Raw genomic sequence first — 16,778 nt, forward strand, 5'->3', positions numbered from 1 at the left:
GAAATTGTACCCTCGGTTTTTATTTCTTTTCTAAGTAAATATTAACCATTTCTATAACAACAACTTAACTTAATCAGTAAATCCCAAAACTCCAGATTTCCTTTTTTTCCTGCCTCAAGCACAAAGTCCAGAAGTGGCTTCCAGGTAGAAAAACAGCTGGAAATCTATTCTTTCCTCTGCTCAAAAAGTTTATTTTGCCATCTCTGCCACATTTTTCATTCCATCACCTCGTCCATCCTGGGGATGGAGGTTTGTTTCCATTTTTGCATATAAGGAATTCTTGCTGCAGTCAGCAGGTGCAGTAATAAAGTCATAAATTTATATTTCAAGTTCCTTGTCCAGGAATCCCGAAAGGAAAACTTCTGGTTTTCAACAGACCCAGAGAGATAAATCACATTTACACCCCATTCAAAAAAGACAATAATAAAGCTCTGAAGGGAAGAAAAAGACCCGCCTCCCCTCCAAGAGAAAACAGATAAGCAGGATCCATAAATCTCACAAACATTTTATATTATGAATGAGCCGGATTCTCCATTCTGGCTGTTTGTTCTTTTTTTCTAGTCTTTGGGAGAGATTCGGGTTCTGCTCAGTTACGCAAAGGCGGCTTAGAGAGATCCTGAATTCCGGATCCTGTTTCAAGAGCTTTGGGGGTCCAGAGGTGGCCGGGGTCCTTTCCAGGGATGGGGGGCTGGAGGGGTCAAACTCCCCCCTGGCCCAGCACCAGCCTCAGCAGCCCAGAGCCAGGTCCCCCCCAGCATCTGCCCCACAGTTGTGTATCTGACACAGCCACTCACACACAGTCAGCCCCAGATCCAGGCAGCCTCTGTGGGGCCTCCCTCCCTCCCCTGACCCAGGCAGAACCTCTGGGCCCCTTTCATGCTTCCAACCCGCCAAATATTGTGCTCTTCTCCGAGTTCTCTCTTCCACACACACACACACACACACACACACACACACACAGAGCAGCCCTTCCTTCTCCAGCCCCCAAGAGCTGCAGAGGCGCTTGGGCTTCGCTTCCCCAGCCTGAAGCTTTGGGCTCCTCCGAAGCGGAACTGAGGACCTGGCCAGGATCCAGCAGGCAACAAGCCTCCATTCTCCCTCAGGGACTCCCCTCCTCCTCCTCCTCCTCCGCCCCATGGCTGAGTCTGCAGGTGGGGCAGCCACAAGGTCCTCTGCCCCATTGGAGGTGGCTGAAGGGGCCCCTCCCCACAACCTCATTATAGGACTCTGGTCCTTTTCTCCCTCAGTTAAAGCACATTGAAGAAAGGAGTCCTTGACTTATAATGGTTCATTTAGTGACCGTTTGACTTTGGGGTTGGGTGGCTTCCAATGTACCCCCAAGGCTCTGTCCTTCTTTCCCCCCTTTATATCAACCCAAATGCATGGAAGGAGGTTTTTGTCTTTCTTCTGTTGAGTTTCTAGAGTGGTTCGGTTATTTCTTACCTATCCTGCAATTTCACCTCTTTAGGTCTGTTTCTTATTTATTTATTTATTTCATAAAACACAAAGAAAAACAGAAATAGGAAATTAGGGGAAGGAGAAAAAGAGGGGAAAAGAAAGTCTGAGTTTCAGGGGAAAAAAGGCTTTGACTTCCGGCTCTTTTTAGCACAGTACAAGATTAAAAAACAAACATTCCAGCCTCAACTTTTTGCTTTTACACATGAATATGTCACCAGCTATTTCTAGAAGGACAAATTTATCCAATGGACAAAAGCAAAGTCATTTTAAGTCTGTTTCCTTTGAACACTTTAAATGTGAAGATATTCAATTTAAGAGCTGGAGAAGGAAAGTCTAGAAAGGTCCAGAACACCCTCTTGTGGCTGAGGGGGGGGGCTCCCGCCTGAGGGGATCTGCGCTCTGATTGGTTGCTGTGGATGAAAAGGGGGCGGGTCCCTTTTTCCCGCCTTTTTCTTCTAGGCGCCGTTTGAGATTTACCTCAGGATGTCCCTGAATGTCTTCTGTGCTGTGAATATCTTTAGGGTCCCTGAAAGTAGAGGCGCCTGTAAATTAACGTGCGTTCATGTCGGAAGGCTACTCAGGAGAGATCGGGACCGGGGTGCTTATTTGCCGAATCGATTTTTCGGAAGGAAAAGAGCGAGGGGGGGTGGAGGGAGGGAGAGAGAGATATTCAGATTCTACAGGTATCAGTTTTAGTTTAGCCTGAAAAGATTTCAGGATTTCATGCCTCCGTCTGCCCGTCTCTCGGCGAGGAAGCTTCCTGGCCGCTCGCTTCGAAGTAGCTGAGCCGTTTCCTTGGAAGGGAAACAGGCGCCCCCGGGGCTCGTGATTGGCGGCCTCCGCATGGACCTTTCGGCTGTCTTTCCTCAGAGCCCCGAGGCATAGCAGCCTCCCGCACCTCCTTCTCTGCCTCCCAGTTGCCCGCCCTAACCCTAACCCTAACCCACACCGAAGTTTGGGAAGCAGTTTGGGGAAAGTTTGGGGCAGGAAAGCAAGCCACCGCTGTAGCTGTACACCCGGTAGTTGTGCCCTCAGAAATAATCCACAGCCGCCTTCATGATCTGCAGGTGCTGCTCATCCCTGTTCCAGGTGTCCACATCGGGTTGAGCCAACGGAGAGACACGACCTTCCCGAGGTCGCTGTCGAAGTAATAGATCTCCTACCGGTCGTAGAAGCGCCTGTCCAGGAACCTCACCCGCTGCGTCCCGTTGAGGAAGTGGCACTCGGCCTTCATCTGGGCCAGGAAATGGGCTGCGAGGGGGAGGAGGAGGAAGGCCGTCAGGAGGGACTCCAGGGCCCATCGTTCCCAGCCCCTGGGAGAGGAGGGGGGACCCACGTGGGAAGGGGGAGTTGCGGGAGTCCTTCCAAGATAGACTGGCGGAAGACGCCCCCTGGAGGAGGGAGGGGGAACTCTCAATCCCAGAGAGGAAGGCAGAGGGGGAGGGGGGAACCTCCTCCATCCTCCCAGGGTGGGAAAAGGCAGGCAGAAGCTCAACCGGTCCAGCAATCCCATTCAGTCTCTGCAGGGAAGGTTGGATCTCAAGGGGCAGGAATGATTGGGGGGGGGGCTGGAGGGAAAGTAGCGTCCATCCCCCCCACTCTCTCTTCCTTTGGGAGGGGATCTGGGGAGGGGCCACAATGAGGACATCTAGACCGACTCTCCTGCAAAAAGACCCTGCAGTGCAGCCCCCCAGAAGAGCCTCTCGAAGGGAGTGTCTCCCGCCCCCTCCTTCTCCCTCACTTCCCCCTCCCCTCCAGGGGGATTGGCTGGGGGTGTTCTGCGTCTCCTCCCCCAATTCAGAGGCTCCCCCAGAAGGGCCCGAAGCCCCCCTCTTGTCTGACCTTCAGAGCCCCAAATCTGAGATTCAGGAGAAAAACGGAAGTTTCTGAAGAAGCCAAAAAACTTTCGCTCAAATGCCTCTTTTCCCTTCTGGGGATTCAGGGCTCAAAATGCCTCAGTTTCCCTCTTTCGCTTTTCCTCCCCTTCCTCTTTCCATGCAGCCCCTTCCCACCCAGACACTGGGGGAGGGGTGAGAGAGGTGCGACCCCCCACCTCGGACTTCGGAATTGGGAGTGTCCAGAAAGAGCAGGAGAACCAATGGGAATTCTCCCTTCTGCATCATCATCGGTCTCTGGGCAGTCTCTGTTATTCAGGCCCCTTGGTCCTCTGCCCCATTGGAAGCGGCTGAAGGGGCCCTTCCCCAAAACCTCATTATAGTTCTCTAGTCCTTTCTCCCTCAGTTAAAGCCCATTGAAGAAAGGAGTCCTTGACTTATAACGGTTCATTTAGTGACCATTTGAAGTTACAATGGTGCTGAAAAAAGTGACTCTCCGCCTAATATTCCTTCTTTTTTAAATATTTTTTAATACTTTCATGTAAATACCTGTTTTTATTTTTGTTGTATGTGGCACAGAGTCACTTGTGAGATGAGGGGCTACATAAATGTGAGAGAGAAGATGAGAGAGAGAGATTTGATGGATGGATAACCTTATTATTTTGAATATAAGCAGAGACAGTAGAAGCTTATTCGTTCCCATCAGTGTCTTCTCCATTCGTTGCAGCCTCTTTAAATACGTTCCAATTTCTGCCCTTGAAGGAATCTCCTCGTAGAGCCTCCACAGCTTCTGCCGGCCACAGTCTCCCTAGTTCTCTCCTGGGTCCTCTCTGATGAACCTTAAAGGCTTCTCTGCTGACCGGAGCATCCTAGAGAGAGGATCGGAGGGGCCAGGAGGAGAGGGAGGGGGAGGGGCGGCCTCAAAGGCTCCCTGGGGGTTGGAGGAGGCCCCGTCCAGGGTCTCCCCTCCCCTGGTGGCAAAGGCCCCGTATGGGGGGAAAGGAGGGGGGGCTGCTTCCAAGGCGGCCTCTGGTCTGCTGGGTTTCCCAGGAGCCTCTTTCCTCTTCCACCAGGCGCAGAACCTGCCTCCCAGGTGAGGTTAAGGGAGTCCAAGCCCCCCATGACTCTTGCGGGGAGCTTCCTCCGGGCCTCGGCTAAGTAACAGAAAGTTCCATCTCTTTCCTCTGGTTGGTTGGGAGGCTCCGAATATTCCCCCATCCCTCTTTTCTCCCACATTTATGTCAACCCAAATGCATTGAAGGAGGTTTTTCTTTCTTCTGTTGCTTTTCTAAATCAGTTTGTTTATTTTTTATATACATAGTGCAACTCCACCTCCTCTTTTATTAGGTCTGTTTCTTTGGAGCCCTTTAAATGGGAAGATATTAAATGTTGATAGCTGGAAGAGGAAAATGCACATTGGTCCCGAACACCCCATTGTGGCTGAGTGCGTGCAGGCTCCTGTATGAGGTGATCTGCGCTCTGATTGGTTGCTGTGGGTGGAAAGGGGGAGTTTCCCTTTTTCCCGCCTTTTTCTTCCATGGGCTCAGAATGCTGTTTGAGATTTACCTCACAATCTCACCTGCATTCCCGACTCTCTTGTCTGCTGTGAATGTAGATGTGAAATACATTTATTTACATAAAACTACAAGTTTGTGTCCGTGTCTCCCACTTCCTTTGGACAGCTGCTGCCTGATTCCTCCGCATTAAATCTCTTTAGTTGCACCTCCCAATTTTGGGTTTCATCCCATGAAGTTTTGGTGATTGCAACAATGTCACACCTGCCTTTGGGCTCCACCTTCACCCCGTTTATTGCTCGTACTTTGAGCATCCGTGCAGAGGCATCTGAGTCCCTCTTTGACTGACCCCATATTTGCTTTCTACATCTCCTGCTCTGTCTCCGAGTTTCCCTTCTTTCTTTCCATTCGGTTGATTCCCCTGAGATTTGAGCTTGGAATTTGCTTCTAAAACTTTGTCTCCCTCTCACTTCGGTCTCACTTTCAAGCCCTTCGGATGAGGAGAGCCGGTTGGTGTCCAAAGCCGACCTTCTGGGCTCTTCTGAGGGGCAGCTCATCCCCTGCCAGAAGCCCCCCATGTGGGTGTTGTGGACAATGGTCCAAGAATCCCAATTTCCCTCGAGAGAACCATCCCCTAAGCCAGGCTTGACTTCCAAGGTGCTGCCTTCCCTCCTTGGATGGTTCCCTTTATTGGGAGAGTGGAAGAGAAATCCCCCTGTGCCCCCAATTCTTTGGCTCCCTTGCCCACCTGCTCCCAGTCTCTTGGCATCGTTTCCAGGGACTTTTTCATTCCTCCCAGCATGAAAGAGGAAAAAGGGATAAGAATCTGTGGACTTCATTATTTCTGTAAGCCCCTCAGTCACGTCTTTGATAGCTGCTCCTGGGAAACAACCAACCCCCTTAGTTTGATTGTCCGTCTTAGAAACGGCTGTTTCACTTCCCCTAAACAATGAATCAACACAAGACTTTCTTTTTTTCTTAAGGAAGTTCAGTGTAATTTTTCCTCTCCTGCCATTGGTACATTTGGTGTTGTCCCTTCTCCAGGTTCTTGCACACTGTCTTGCAAGGGGAGGCATTGCTCAAAGGAGCCCAAATCTTCTCAGGCAATTTCACACAATTCCTACAATCACACTCCGGCCTATTTTTCCTGTGGTGGCCCCAAGACCCCAGATGAGGAAGGGGAGGCGGAAATTCTGCCTCGGTGATTGAGATGGATTCCTTGGAGGTCATCTAGTCCAACCTCCTGCTCGGGCCTACACCATTTATACCATCAAGCAGGAGACTCAATACCATTCGAATCTGAGCCCCAAAGAGCCATTGGGTGGCAAAATGGGGCAGGACCCTCAAGTTGTGAAGGAGAGAAATGGCTGAAATGGCTGGATAAATGTAGGGGAGTCTCGGGTGCCCCCACAATTTCTCCCCACAAATACTCAGGGAGGACCGTGCCTGCTGCCATTCTGCTCCTCCAAAGGGGGCTTGAGGGGAAGCAGAGCAAGGGGGCCTCTGAGCAGAAAGGGGGGTCCTGCCCCTTCGCCTCCCTGGATCTGCCCACCCTCCTCCTGAACCAGTTCTGGCTTCAGACCAAAAGTAGCCTGGATGGTGGATCCAGAGGCAGCGGAGGGAGGAGCCTCCTGCGGGGGCAGCAAAAAGGAAGAGGAGGAAGAGGAAGGAAGGATTCCAGGGTTTTCTTACATCTGAAGTTTATTCTTTTATAGCAAAGCGAAAGGAAGGGAAGTGAGTGGGAGGAAGAATAATGTAGATGAAGCTGCTGTGGGTTCAAAGCCAGGAGAGTTGAGGGGTCTGGAGTGACAGGTCCACCTAGCATCCCTGGGGACAGTCTAGATGGTCTCCACCCCTCCCTCACAAGGAAGAGAGGCCCTGAAAGGAAGCTGGGGTGTGTGTGTGTCTCAGAAGGAGAAGGTCCAGGCTGCCATTCTCCTCCTCCCCACAAACTGCCACCTTCAGCCTCCATTTCTCACAGGTTGCAAACAGGACAAAGAGTCTTCAGCTGTTAAATAAAAAATATGCTTTTGCATCAGAGAGCAGGATTAATTCATGAGTGCTGTAGAAAAAGAGATGGGGAAGAAAATCAGAATATAAAGAGACACTTTTACTGTAAATAATAAATTCTTCTTCCCTTTCATCCCCCACCCCCAAGGCAGACCCACACTGCAGGGGGGTGGTTGACAGGCAGGGACACACAGAGAGAGAATCTGCCCATTTCAGGGAGGAAAAGGCTGGGATGCTTCATATGAAGAAAGAAGATGGGGCTACGGTGGGGGTGGCAGCAAAGAGGGGAGCCTGGGCTCACTTGGCCAGAAATTGTGTGAATTCTCACAAGGAGAAGGGGGGGGGGTGTCAGGAAGAAGAGCCTGTCCAGGTTCCAACTAATGAACCCAAAGGAGTCTGTATGGGGTGCCAAGAAGGATCCTCTCGGACCGGAGGGTGGGGTGCAGTTCAGGGCGAAGTTTTGGAGGGAGTTCATTAAGTTGATAGCGTCATCTCAAGGACTCACCTCCACCTCCCACCCGAGGACGAACGGAGCTGCAGAACGAGCGAACGCAATGATAGAACAATACCTGAGATGCTATGTTAATTATCAGCAGTTTAGCTGGGCAGATCTCCTGCCATTTGCTGAAGTGGCCTACAATATCACAGTGCATAGTAGCACGGGATTCACCCCTTCTAAAATAGCCACAGGGGTGGAATTTGTCCGCTGAATATCCTCGGGAACCCCCTTCCACAGTGACCCTAACAGAATGGGTGGGGTGCTTACAAAATCCGTGGGGGAATCTAAACCTGGGGTGCTCCCTCCCCAAGGGAGGAATGGGAAGGAATGCCCCCCACCTTCCCTTCCCTTTTGCAATTTCCCAAAACTTGAAAAAAATTTGGGCAAGATTTTAGCATTTGGGTGTGTTTTGTTTTTGATTGCAATACTTTTTTCAGAGTTCTGTAAGGAAAAGCTGCCAAAAATCAAAAATCTGCTGTATCTACAGCAAGGAGATATTGTCCAGGTATGTTTTTTTTAAGGAACAATTAAGGAAATTTAAAAACCACCAATAACTTGTAGGAGGGGTTCAGATAAGGGGGAAGAGGAGAAACTCACCTGCAGGAGGTTGGATGGGAATTGCTGGAAAGTGAAAAAGACTCAATCAGAAACCTTTATGGGCTGGAGGACTGGTGGGGTGTCCCTATCCCCTTTGATAGCCCATAATAGTTTGCAGGATCTTCACTTAATAACCGCTTGAGGAACAGAAGTTCCCACAAATATTCCTCCAGGGGCCCCTCCTGGCCACCTGCTAAGCTTGATGAGAGGCCTCCCCTAGAGGGTCCCCTCCACACCACCTCTCCTCCAGCCCCCCAGACTCACCTTTCTTGCTCTTCAGGTAGGAGAAGAGCCCCGCAGCCAGGAAGGCCACTCCTATCACGGCTCCCATGATCCCCGTCCAGAGTTTGCTCCTGGCAGAGCTGGAGGAACGGGGCTCTGGGGAAGGAGAAGGAGCCTCACCTGAGCAGGAGGATCAGGCCCACCTTCCCCCAGGAGGGTCCATTCCATCTCCCCCATGGGGTGGGTTTCTCCCCCTTCTCAGGGCAGGAAGGGAGGGAGGGGAGGGAGGGGCTTACCCCACTGGATGGTGATGGGGGCCTCCAGGCTGGCATGCCCCACCTTGCAAGTGTAGACATCCCCCCGTTGGGGCTGGGTCTCCAGCATCACCTGGAGCTGGTAGGTCCAGTCTCCGTTCTGGAGCTCCTCCCCAAAGGCCACGCCCTCCTCCTCCGGCCGCCCGTTCTTCAGCCACTGGACCTCGATCTCCACCGGGTAAAAGCCGGTCGCGGTGCAGAGGAGGATGGTGTTGGGGGAAGAGGGCTCCATCTTGGTGGGGGAGATGGAGACGGTGGGCTTGGCTGGAGGGAAGGAGGAGAATGAGCCACATGAGAGACACAACAGGGCCCAGAATGGAAGACCAAGTTGGTTAGTTCAGGCCAAGATCCCTTTTCACTCCTGAAAATATACTGTGTTTTAAGTCATCTTCCATAGTAAATTGCAGCAAGAAATTAAAAGGGATCCTGAAAGAGGGAAAAATGTTAAATCCTTCCTGATTGGGACCAATTACAGTCTCCAAAAAGAATTCCCCAAATAGGCATGTCTGACAGGGATAAATGCTGGAAACGCCCAGAGGTGGAAGGAACCTTCTGCCAGATGTGGTGGACATGGAAATAAATAACGCAGAACACAGGAAGGACAGATGCAGCACGAGTCAGATGATTCATGGGATCTCGTTGAAAATGAAACCACACTTTTAATTAGGTGTAATACCACAACATTTGTTTGTTTGTTTGATAAATTTAGTTATTTATTAAATTTATTGTGCACAAAGTGGCCACAACTAACCCAAAGTCTCACAGACACTCTCCTAGCCGTGACTGCCACCTGCTCTCCGGGAGTCCAGGAGAATCTCCAGAATTGCCATCTGGGTCTCTGGGACAATGCAGCTTCACCCAGAAGGAAGTTGGTTAAAGTCCCCCATCTTGGGGCTCCCAACACCCAAAGCCCTTTGGCCTTTCCAGGGTTCAGCTGAAGCCCCCAATCCCCCATTCAGCCCCTCCCCACACAGCCTCCAGGACCCTCGAGGGGGCAGCCTCAGCATCTCCTGGGTCCCCAGAGGTGGAGATGAAACCTTATCACATCAGCAGACGGAGGAGACCTCCAGCCCTGGTGACGGATGGCCTCACCCAGCGGCTTCATGCGGAGGTCATAGAGGAGAGGAGAGAGGACGGAGCCAAACGCCTCTGAGCAGCCCTGAAGGTGATCAACCAAGCTTGCAGAGAGAGAGACAGAGAGAGAGAGACAGAGAGAAAGAGAGAGAGAGGAGAAAAGAGAGGAGAGGAGAGGAGAGGGGAGGGGAGAGGAGAGGAGAAGAAAAGAGGAGATGAGAGAAGAGAAGAGAAGAGAAGAGAAGAGAAGAGATGAGAAAGAGAGAGAGAGAGAGAGAGAGAGGAGAGGAGAGGAGAGGGGAGGGGAGGGGAGAGGAGAGGAGAGGAGAGAAGAGAAGAGAAGAGAAGAGAAGAGAAGATCTTTGTCTCAATTTTCTTCGGTGTTTCAATCACTTTTCAAAAAGTTTTATTTGGAGAAAGAAAATTTCTCCTTCCACTTTCCCTTTTCCCCCTTTAGGAGCCACAAGATACACAAAAAATCAGCAAAAGATTTCAGGGGGGAAAGTGCAAAATGTGATGTGGCTGCAAAACCCCCCAATTTTAGGCAGCCTCAACAGAAAGAGGCATTTTGAAGGAAAGGGCAAAGGAGCCCAATGGGGGGCAGCCCTTTGCTCCCCATAACTGCCAGAATCCCCTGAAGGAAAAGTTTCTCCCCCATTGAAGATGAGAGACCCTGAATCCCCCCTTCAGAGCAGGAAGGGCAGAAGAGGTTTTGGGGGATCTCATGATCTTTTGAGGATCCTTCCTGGGGGGGGCTTTGGGGGGATTCAAAGGGAGACCCACCCCAGACCAGGCTCTGCCTGCACCCAGCCGGCCTCCTTCCCAGCCGCAGGGACCGGCCATTCCTGGGGAAGGAGGTGGGGAGGGGTCCCTCTGACTCCCAGAGGGAAGCTTCTGCCCTGGATGAGGGGGGCAGGGAGTGGGGAAGGGATCCAGAGGGGATCTGGGATCTGGATCTCCTCCTTCAGCAAATGCTCCAACTGGCACAACTCTTGGATGGATTAATGGGGGGGGGGTTTAGTCTGGATGAGCCCCCCAAGAGAGTTGACAATAGATCCATTCCAGCCCAGAGTCCTTTGCTAACCATTTTTTTTTCTCTTGAGGGATTTTCTTATTAACAGTAAATTCTATGATGCTTAAGAAGGACCCATTTTTAAATGGTTCTTTGTAATTCCAACCTGGGATCTGGTCAGGTTTCCATGCAGAGAAATAGCAGCATTTCAGGTGTGAGTTGTTTTCTTTTTCCAGGAAAATCCCATTTGCCTCTTGGGACATTAAAGGCCTTTGTGGAATTGCTAAAAGAAGGCAGAAGCTTTACAAACTGAAAATGTTTTTTTTTTTTAACAGGAAATGCAAATTTTGGATGAGAAAAAATGTCTTTTAGCAAGAAAATGGAAGGATCAGATTTTAAATTAGTGGAAATTCAAAAGCTGCAATTTGGTATTTTTCCATGTTTATTTTTATAGCCCATCCCAAACCTCCTTATTTACAAGACGGCAGTGTGAAGATTTTGGGGTTCCAATTTGGCCAGATGGGAGTTGCTGGTTGAGAGCCTCTCTTGGTGTCCAGAGAAAAGCTTTGGCCTCTCAGGGGAAGGAGACGCCCGGATCTCGGATCTCTCCGGAGAGAAAAGTCGGCTCAGAAGTCAAAGAAAAAGGAAGAGAAAATTCCCCCAAAGAGACTCAAGAAACATCCGGTGATTTCAGGTCTCCTCAACTGGAGCTGCACCAACAATTTGCTCTAAAAACACGGAATTTAATAAATATTCCTGTTCTTTTAATAAATGGAGAATTATTGGCCTCTTGTCTGAAGTATTTTCATGGAAGTAAAAATAATACTTTTGATGAAGAAGAAATTATATGAATCACAATGAAATTCAGGATCACCATTTTGGATTTATAATAAAAATGAATTCTATTTATGTGGATGAAGCTTGTGAGCAGCTAAAGGTTTTTCACAAAACATCCAGAGATTTTGGTCCTGTCCCTGAACCAGAGGAAGGAAGGAAGGAAGGAGGGGAGGGAGGAAAAGAGGAGGGGAAGATGGGCTTTGGAGTCTTTGGGCAGCTGATGAAGCTCCTTTCCCTGAATGGAAAATCCCCCCAGAGACCCCCAAAAGGAGGGAGGAGGGAGGGAGGCCCTGAGAGGCCCACAAAAGAGACACACTCACAACACCAACACAATTGGCACTTGGGGCACTTTCGGAGATTATGAAGAATGAAGAATGTTGTGCTGTTTGTAGGGGAAAAATGAACTTTAAATATCATCCAGAAACTAATTATATAGCTGAATATTATTATCTCCATGAAAATATCCTGTTTGGTAAATGCATCTTATGTTGCAGGTGAAAATCCTCCTAGATTTGCAGGGAAGAATTTAGGAGTGAAAATGAGTTTTGCCTCCGGACTGAATATGTGGAGAGCAAAATCTCTGTTGGTTCCCCTAAAATATTCAATAATTCCCGGATGGAGCAAATGTTCTAAGAGGCTTTTCTAAAATCATTGATTTGCGCAATGCTTGGCCTCTGAAACCCGATCAGTCAATAAGATTTTTATTAGACAAAGAAATAAAAGGAGAAAAAGGAATGTAGGCAACATTGAAGGAATCTGGAAGAGAGAATGAAAGAATCGGAGGCTTCAGGGCTGAATGGAGGCCCAATTTCTTTCTTATGACCCCAAATTCAGTTTTAAGGTTTGTGGGTGTTTTTGGACTCTCCCCCCAAATCAGGAGCCTCCCCAGGAAGGAAGACGGAAGAGATCAGGATTCCTGTTATTGGGGGTTTTACATCTCGGTTTAAGCATTGAATCATGATTACAAATTCTAGCCTGCTTCCGTTACTCATTTCTTTCTTTATTGGATTTCAAAGCTGCAATCCAATTCCAATCCAATGGAAATGACTCTGAATGAAGAAAGATGAAAGAAAAGCAGAAGATCCATAGAAAGGGGTCGACAGGGGAAAAAGCATCCGCTAATTCTTTTTTTTATTTTGGGTGAAATGAAACCCACATTTTTTTATCCCAAAGTGCCAAAAACAGCATTTCTGGAGCAGAGGAAGAGAGGGAGGGGCTATCCTGAATAGGATAAAAGTGAATCAGGGATAGAGAGAAATATATATATGTAGATACAGGGAGTCCTCGACTTAGGACCACAATTGAGCCCAAGATTTCTGTTGCTAAGTGAGACCTTTGTTCAATAAATTTTGCCCCATGTTACGACCTTTCTTGCCACAGTCATGAAGTGAATCACTGCAGTTGTTAAATGAGTAACAGGGTTGTTAAGTGAATCCGGCTTCCCCACGGACTTTAGTTTAGTTTAGTTTATTGGATTTATATACTGACCAGCCACAAAATAAAACACATAAATACAAAAATTTAAAAGCAGAATAAAACCGAATTAAACAATTTGGCCCAAGAACAGATTTAAAACAGGCCAGTAATTTAAAACAGATTAAGATTTACATTAAAAAGAAAAAAGGGGGAAAAGATTTAGGCCAGGCCAGCTTGATGGAATAGAGAGGTCTTGAGAGCGCGACGGAAGGTGCGCAGATCCGGGATCCTCCGTATCTCCGGGGGGAGCTCGTTCCAGATAGTAGGTGCCCCCACAGAGAAGGCCCTCCCCCTGGGGGCCGCCAGTGGACACGGTTTGGCTGACGATTTTGCTTATCAGAAGGTCGCAAAAGGGGATCACATGACTCCGGGACGCTGTGACCGTCACAAGTACGAGTCCGATGCCAAGCATCTGGATTCTGATCACGTGACCCTGGGAGGCTGCAACAGTCGTAAGTGTGAAAAACAGTCATAAGTCATTTTTTTCCCACTTCTGTTGTAACTTTCAATGGTCATTAAACGAACTCTTGTTAAGTGGAGGACTGCCTCTATTGAGCAGGGGAGAGAGAGAGAGAGAGATCTGGCTGGATTCCCCCTACCAGCCCCCCCCAAAATATATCTGGATGGATTTTCTTGGGGGGGGGGGAATGGATCAAAGGGATCCCAGATTCCAGACAGGAGGAGAGTTTGGACCCTGGGAAGAAGATTTTGTCCATCTGAGAGTGCAGAATAAATAAATAAATGAGGAGCAAAACGTCCATCCGGGAGGATCCCAAGGAATGACAGGAAAGGAAAGGGGGGGTTCTGGTGTCCCCCTCCCAGGGAAGAGCCCACCCTCCCTCCCCCCCCAGACTCACTTCTCCGGCCAATCAGGCGCTCCTCCCTCTTGGGCGCCTGGTAGCTGTCCACCCGGTAGTTGTGCCGGCAGAAGGAATCCACTCCGGCCTTCTGGTACTGCAGGCGCTGCTCATCTCTGTTCCACATGTCCACATCGGGCTTCCCCAACTCCGTGACGGCCACGAACTTCCCGAGGTCGCTGTCGAAGTAGTCGATCTCCTGCCGGTCATAGAAGCTCCTGTACAGATATCTCACCCGCTGCGTCCCGTTGAGGAAGCGGCACTCGCCCTTCTCCTGGTACAGGAAATGGGCTGCGAGGGGGAGGAGGAGGAAGGCTGTCAGGAGGGACTCCAGGGCCCATCGCTCCCAGCTGCTGGTAGAAGAGGAGGGGGCGGGACGGGGGACCTTCCTTTGAGAGACTGACGGAAGACGCCCCCTGGAGAAGGGAGCGGGAACTCTGTCAGTCCCAGAGAGGAAGGGAGGCTTCCTGGGGGGTCTGGAGGGGGGAGGGGAGGAAAGAGGGGGAGGGGTGGGAAAAGGCAGGCAGAAGCTCAACCGGTCCAGCGGTCCCATTCAGTCTCTGCTGGGAAAGCTGGATCTTGAGGGGCAGGAAGGATGGGGGGGGGGGCTGGAGGGAAAGTAGCTTCCATCCCCCCACTCTCTCTTCCTTTGGGAGGGGATCTGGGAAGGGGTCACAATGAGGACATCTAGACCGACTCTCCCGGGGTCTCCCCCCTTTCTCCTTCCCCCGAATTTTCAGCCCAGCTCCCTCCCTTTGGGGGACTCCTGATTCCTCTCCCCTTCCCCAAAAAGAGCCTCTCAAAGGGAGGGTCTCCCGCCCCTCCTTCTCCCTCCCCTCCACGGGGATTATGGGGGTTCTTGGTCTCCTCCCCAAATTCAGGGTCTCTCCCAGAAGGGCCCGAAGCCCCCTCTTGCCTGTCCTTTAAAGCCTCAAATCTGAGATTGAGAAGAAAAAGTGAAGTTTCTGAAGAAGCCCAAATGCCTCAAATGCCTCTTTTCTCTTCTGGGGATTCAGGGCTGAAAATGCCTCAGTTTCCCTCTTTCGCTTTCGCTTTTCCTCCCTTCCTCTTTTCCTGCAGCCCCCTCCCACCCAGGCACAGGAGAGGTCGCGACCCCCACCTCGGCTACATGGGGGGAGGGTTAGGATTAGGGTCCCTCTCCGTCCTCCGGGGGGGGGGCTGTGGGGAGGAAGGGAGAGGAGACCACGCAGAGATCGAGGCTGCTGGAGGCTTCCTTCCCCCTTCCCAGCCCCCTCCTCCCCCGCCCAGCCCCCTCCTTACCGGGGGTCTCCTCCCCCCCTTCGCTCCCGGGGATCCGGGCCAGCGCCCCCAGCAGCAGCATCAGGGGGAGCCCAGCCAAAGCCATGGAGGCTCCCCACAAGCGCCCCAAAGGGGGGAGAAAGACGCTCCCAGCCCCAGAGGAGGAATCGGAGGGTCTGGAGGGGGGGAGGAGTTTCCCTCGGACTTCGGAAGAGGGAGAGTCCAGAAAGAGCAGGAGGACCAATGGGAATCCTCCCCTCTGCAGCGTCATCAGTCTCCGGGCAGAGCCTCCCTTGACTTCGCCCGATGCAGGAGACAGTTCCACGCAGAGAGAGAAGCGGCTCCGTGGGGGAAGCGTGGACTTCCCTTTCCCACCCACCCACCCAGGATTCTCCTCCAATCCCCATTTATGCGCCTGGAGGTGCGGACTAGATGCCCTTTGAGTTCCCACAGTGCCCAGAGGGGCCCAGGGTGGAGCTGCGGAGAGTCCAGAAGGGCAAAGTGGATGCAGAGCTCGAGGGTCCTTCGGGGCTCCCCCCTCCCCCCCCGCCCCCGCTCAGAAGTTCGGCCGTTTTTCCTCCGCTTCCCTCTCCTTTCCTCGGAGAACGTCCACATCTTCTCCCATAATGCACCACAATCTCTACTTTCAGCAGAAAAAAATATATAGAAAGTGACATTTTGGCATCTGATGGTGCAGCTCTAGAGTGGAATCGTGATGAGATTTGCCTATTTTGGCTGTGGGACAGGAAGGCCCCTAAAACAAAAGGCTCCATTTTATGATGTTCCATTAAGATAATAACAGCATAAAGTAGAAAAAAAAAGTCTTAGGGAAATGGGAAATGGGGAAGGGAAAGAAAGGGGAAGGAGAAGTGGGGGATAAAGGACAAAAGGAAAAAAGAGAGGAAAAAAACTTTTCTCAGCAAGTGAAATTGTAGTCTCTGTTTTTATTTCTTCTCTAAGTAAATTTTAACCATTTCTATACCAACAACTTAACTTAATCAATAAATCCCAAAAGTCCAGATTTCATTTTTTTTCTGCACAAAGTTCAGAAGGGACTTCCAGGTAGGGTTAGGAATAAATCTATTCTTTCCTCTGGTCAAAAAGTTTATTTTGCCATCTCTGCCACATTTTTCATTCCATCACTTCGTCCATCCCTTTGTGTGTGTCTGTTTTGGTGTTTGAGGGCACCTCATGGTGGAGTTTTGCGTAAGGAAAATCTGGCTGAAATTTCAAGGCTTTCCTTCGTCTGGAGCACGGAGGCCCTGCAGGGAGAGTTTGAGGACGGTTCCATCTGTTTAGAAACCATTTTTTGTAAAGAAAATGGAAGAATTAAAGGGTTTTTAGAAACTGGGGTGGGGGAGGGGTTCAGGTGAGGGAGGAAGAGGAGAAACTCACCTGCAGGAGATTGGATGGTGCAGGAGATGAGAAACTCCAAAAATAAAAGAGGATGTAGGTATATAGGTTAGAAATGCATATTTCAATTTTGCTCAGGCAGGGGTTGGACTAGATGACCTCCAGGGTCCCTCTCCACTCTGTTATTCTGGATCCCGTGTGTTGCATTTCCAGGTGTCAGAAAAATCCCCAAATCCATTTCTCCACCCTGACCTCGACCTACCTAGGCAGGGTGGATCTCCCAGGGGTCAGACTTCCTGGCCCAACAAGACCTTCCTCCACCAGAGGACCCCCTTCCTCTCCAGCCCCACAGACTCCCCTTTCCTGCCCTTCAGGGTGAGGGTCAGGCATTGACCAAATCCCCCTCAGTCAATTGCGGAAGGCAGCTCTGCTTGCAACTGCTGAAATCCCGCCAGGAGGA

General features: G+C 50.4%; 3 protein-coding genes across 3 annotated transcripts in view; all 3 read right to left on the minus strand.

Annotated features, from left to right (window-relative positions):
• The window catches only part of LOC148116172 (uncharacterized), a 59,595-nt gene extending 56,014 nt beyond the window's left edge, over positions 1 to 3,581 (minus strand). The window contains exons 1-2 of the mRNA XM_087885412.1: positions 3,512 to 3,581; positions 2,622 to 2,709 (exon numbers count right to left, since the gene is read on the minus strand). Of these exons, the coding sequence (XP_087741538.1) occupies positions 2,622 to 2,709; positions 3,512 to 3,581 (158 nt within the window). The remainder of the gene's footprint in view (positions 1 to 2,621; positions 2,710 to 3,511) is intronic.
• A 2,909-nt stretch (positions 3,582 to 6,490) lies between these two features.
• LOC148116174 (rano class II histocompatibility antigen, A beta chain-like) lies at positions 6,491 to 8,721 on the minus strand. The gene is made up of 2 exons (XM_087884953.1): positions 8,432 to 8,721; positions 6,491 to 8,291 (listed from the first exon to the last, which is right to left on the minus strand). Exons 1-2 carry the CDS (start codon positions 8,679 to 8,681, stop codon positions 8,107 to 8,109), a joined length of 435 nt encoding a protein of 144 aa, XP_087741079.1. The 5' UTR covers positions 8,682 to 8,721; the 3' UTR covers positions 6,491 to 8,106.
• A 4,148-nt stretch (positions 8,722 to 12,869) lies between these two features.
• On the minus strand, positions 12,870 to 16,158 carry LOC148116175 (uncharacterized). The gene is made up of 3 exons (XM_087885413.1): positions 16,154 to 16,158; positions 13,706 to 14,121; positions 12,870 to 13,289 (listed from the first exon to the last, which is right to left on the minus strand). Exons 1-3 carry the CDS (start codon positions 16,156 to 16,158, stop codon positions 12,982 to 12,984), a joined length of 729 nt encoding a protein of 242 aa, XP_087741539.1. The 3' UTR covers positions 12,870 to 12,981.
• Positions 16,159 to 16,778: the final 620 nt, after the last annotated feature.

The sequence above is a fragment of the Pantherophis guttatus genome, chromosome 2, assembly GCF_059756535.1.
Source record: "Pantherophis guttatus breed Tessera chromosome 2, ASM5975653v1, whole genome shotgun sequence".
NCBI lineage: Eukaryota > Metazoa > Chordata > Lepidosauria > Squamata > Colubridae > Pantherophis > Pantherophis guttatus.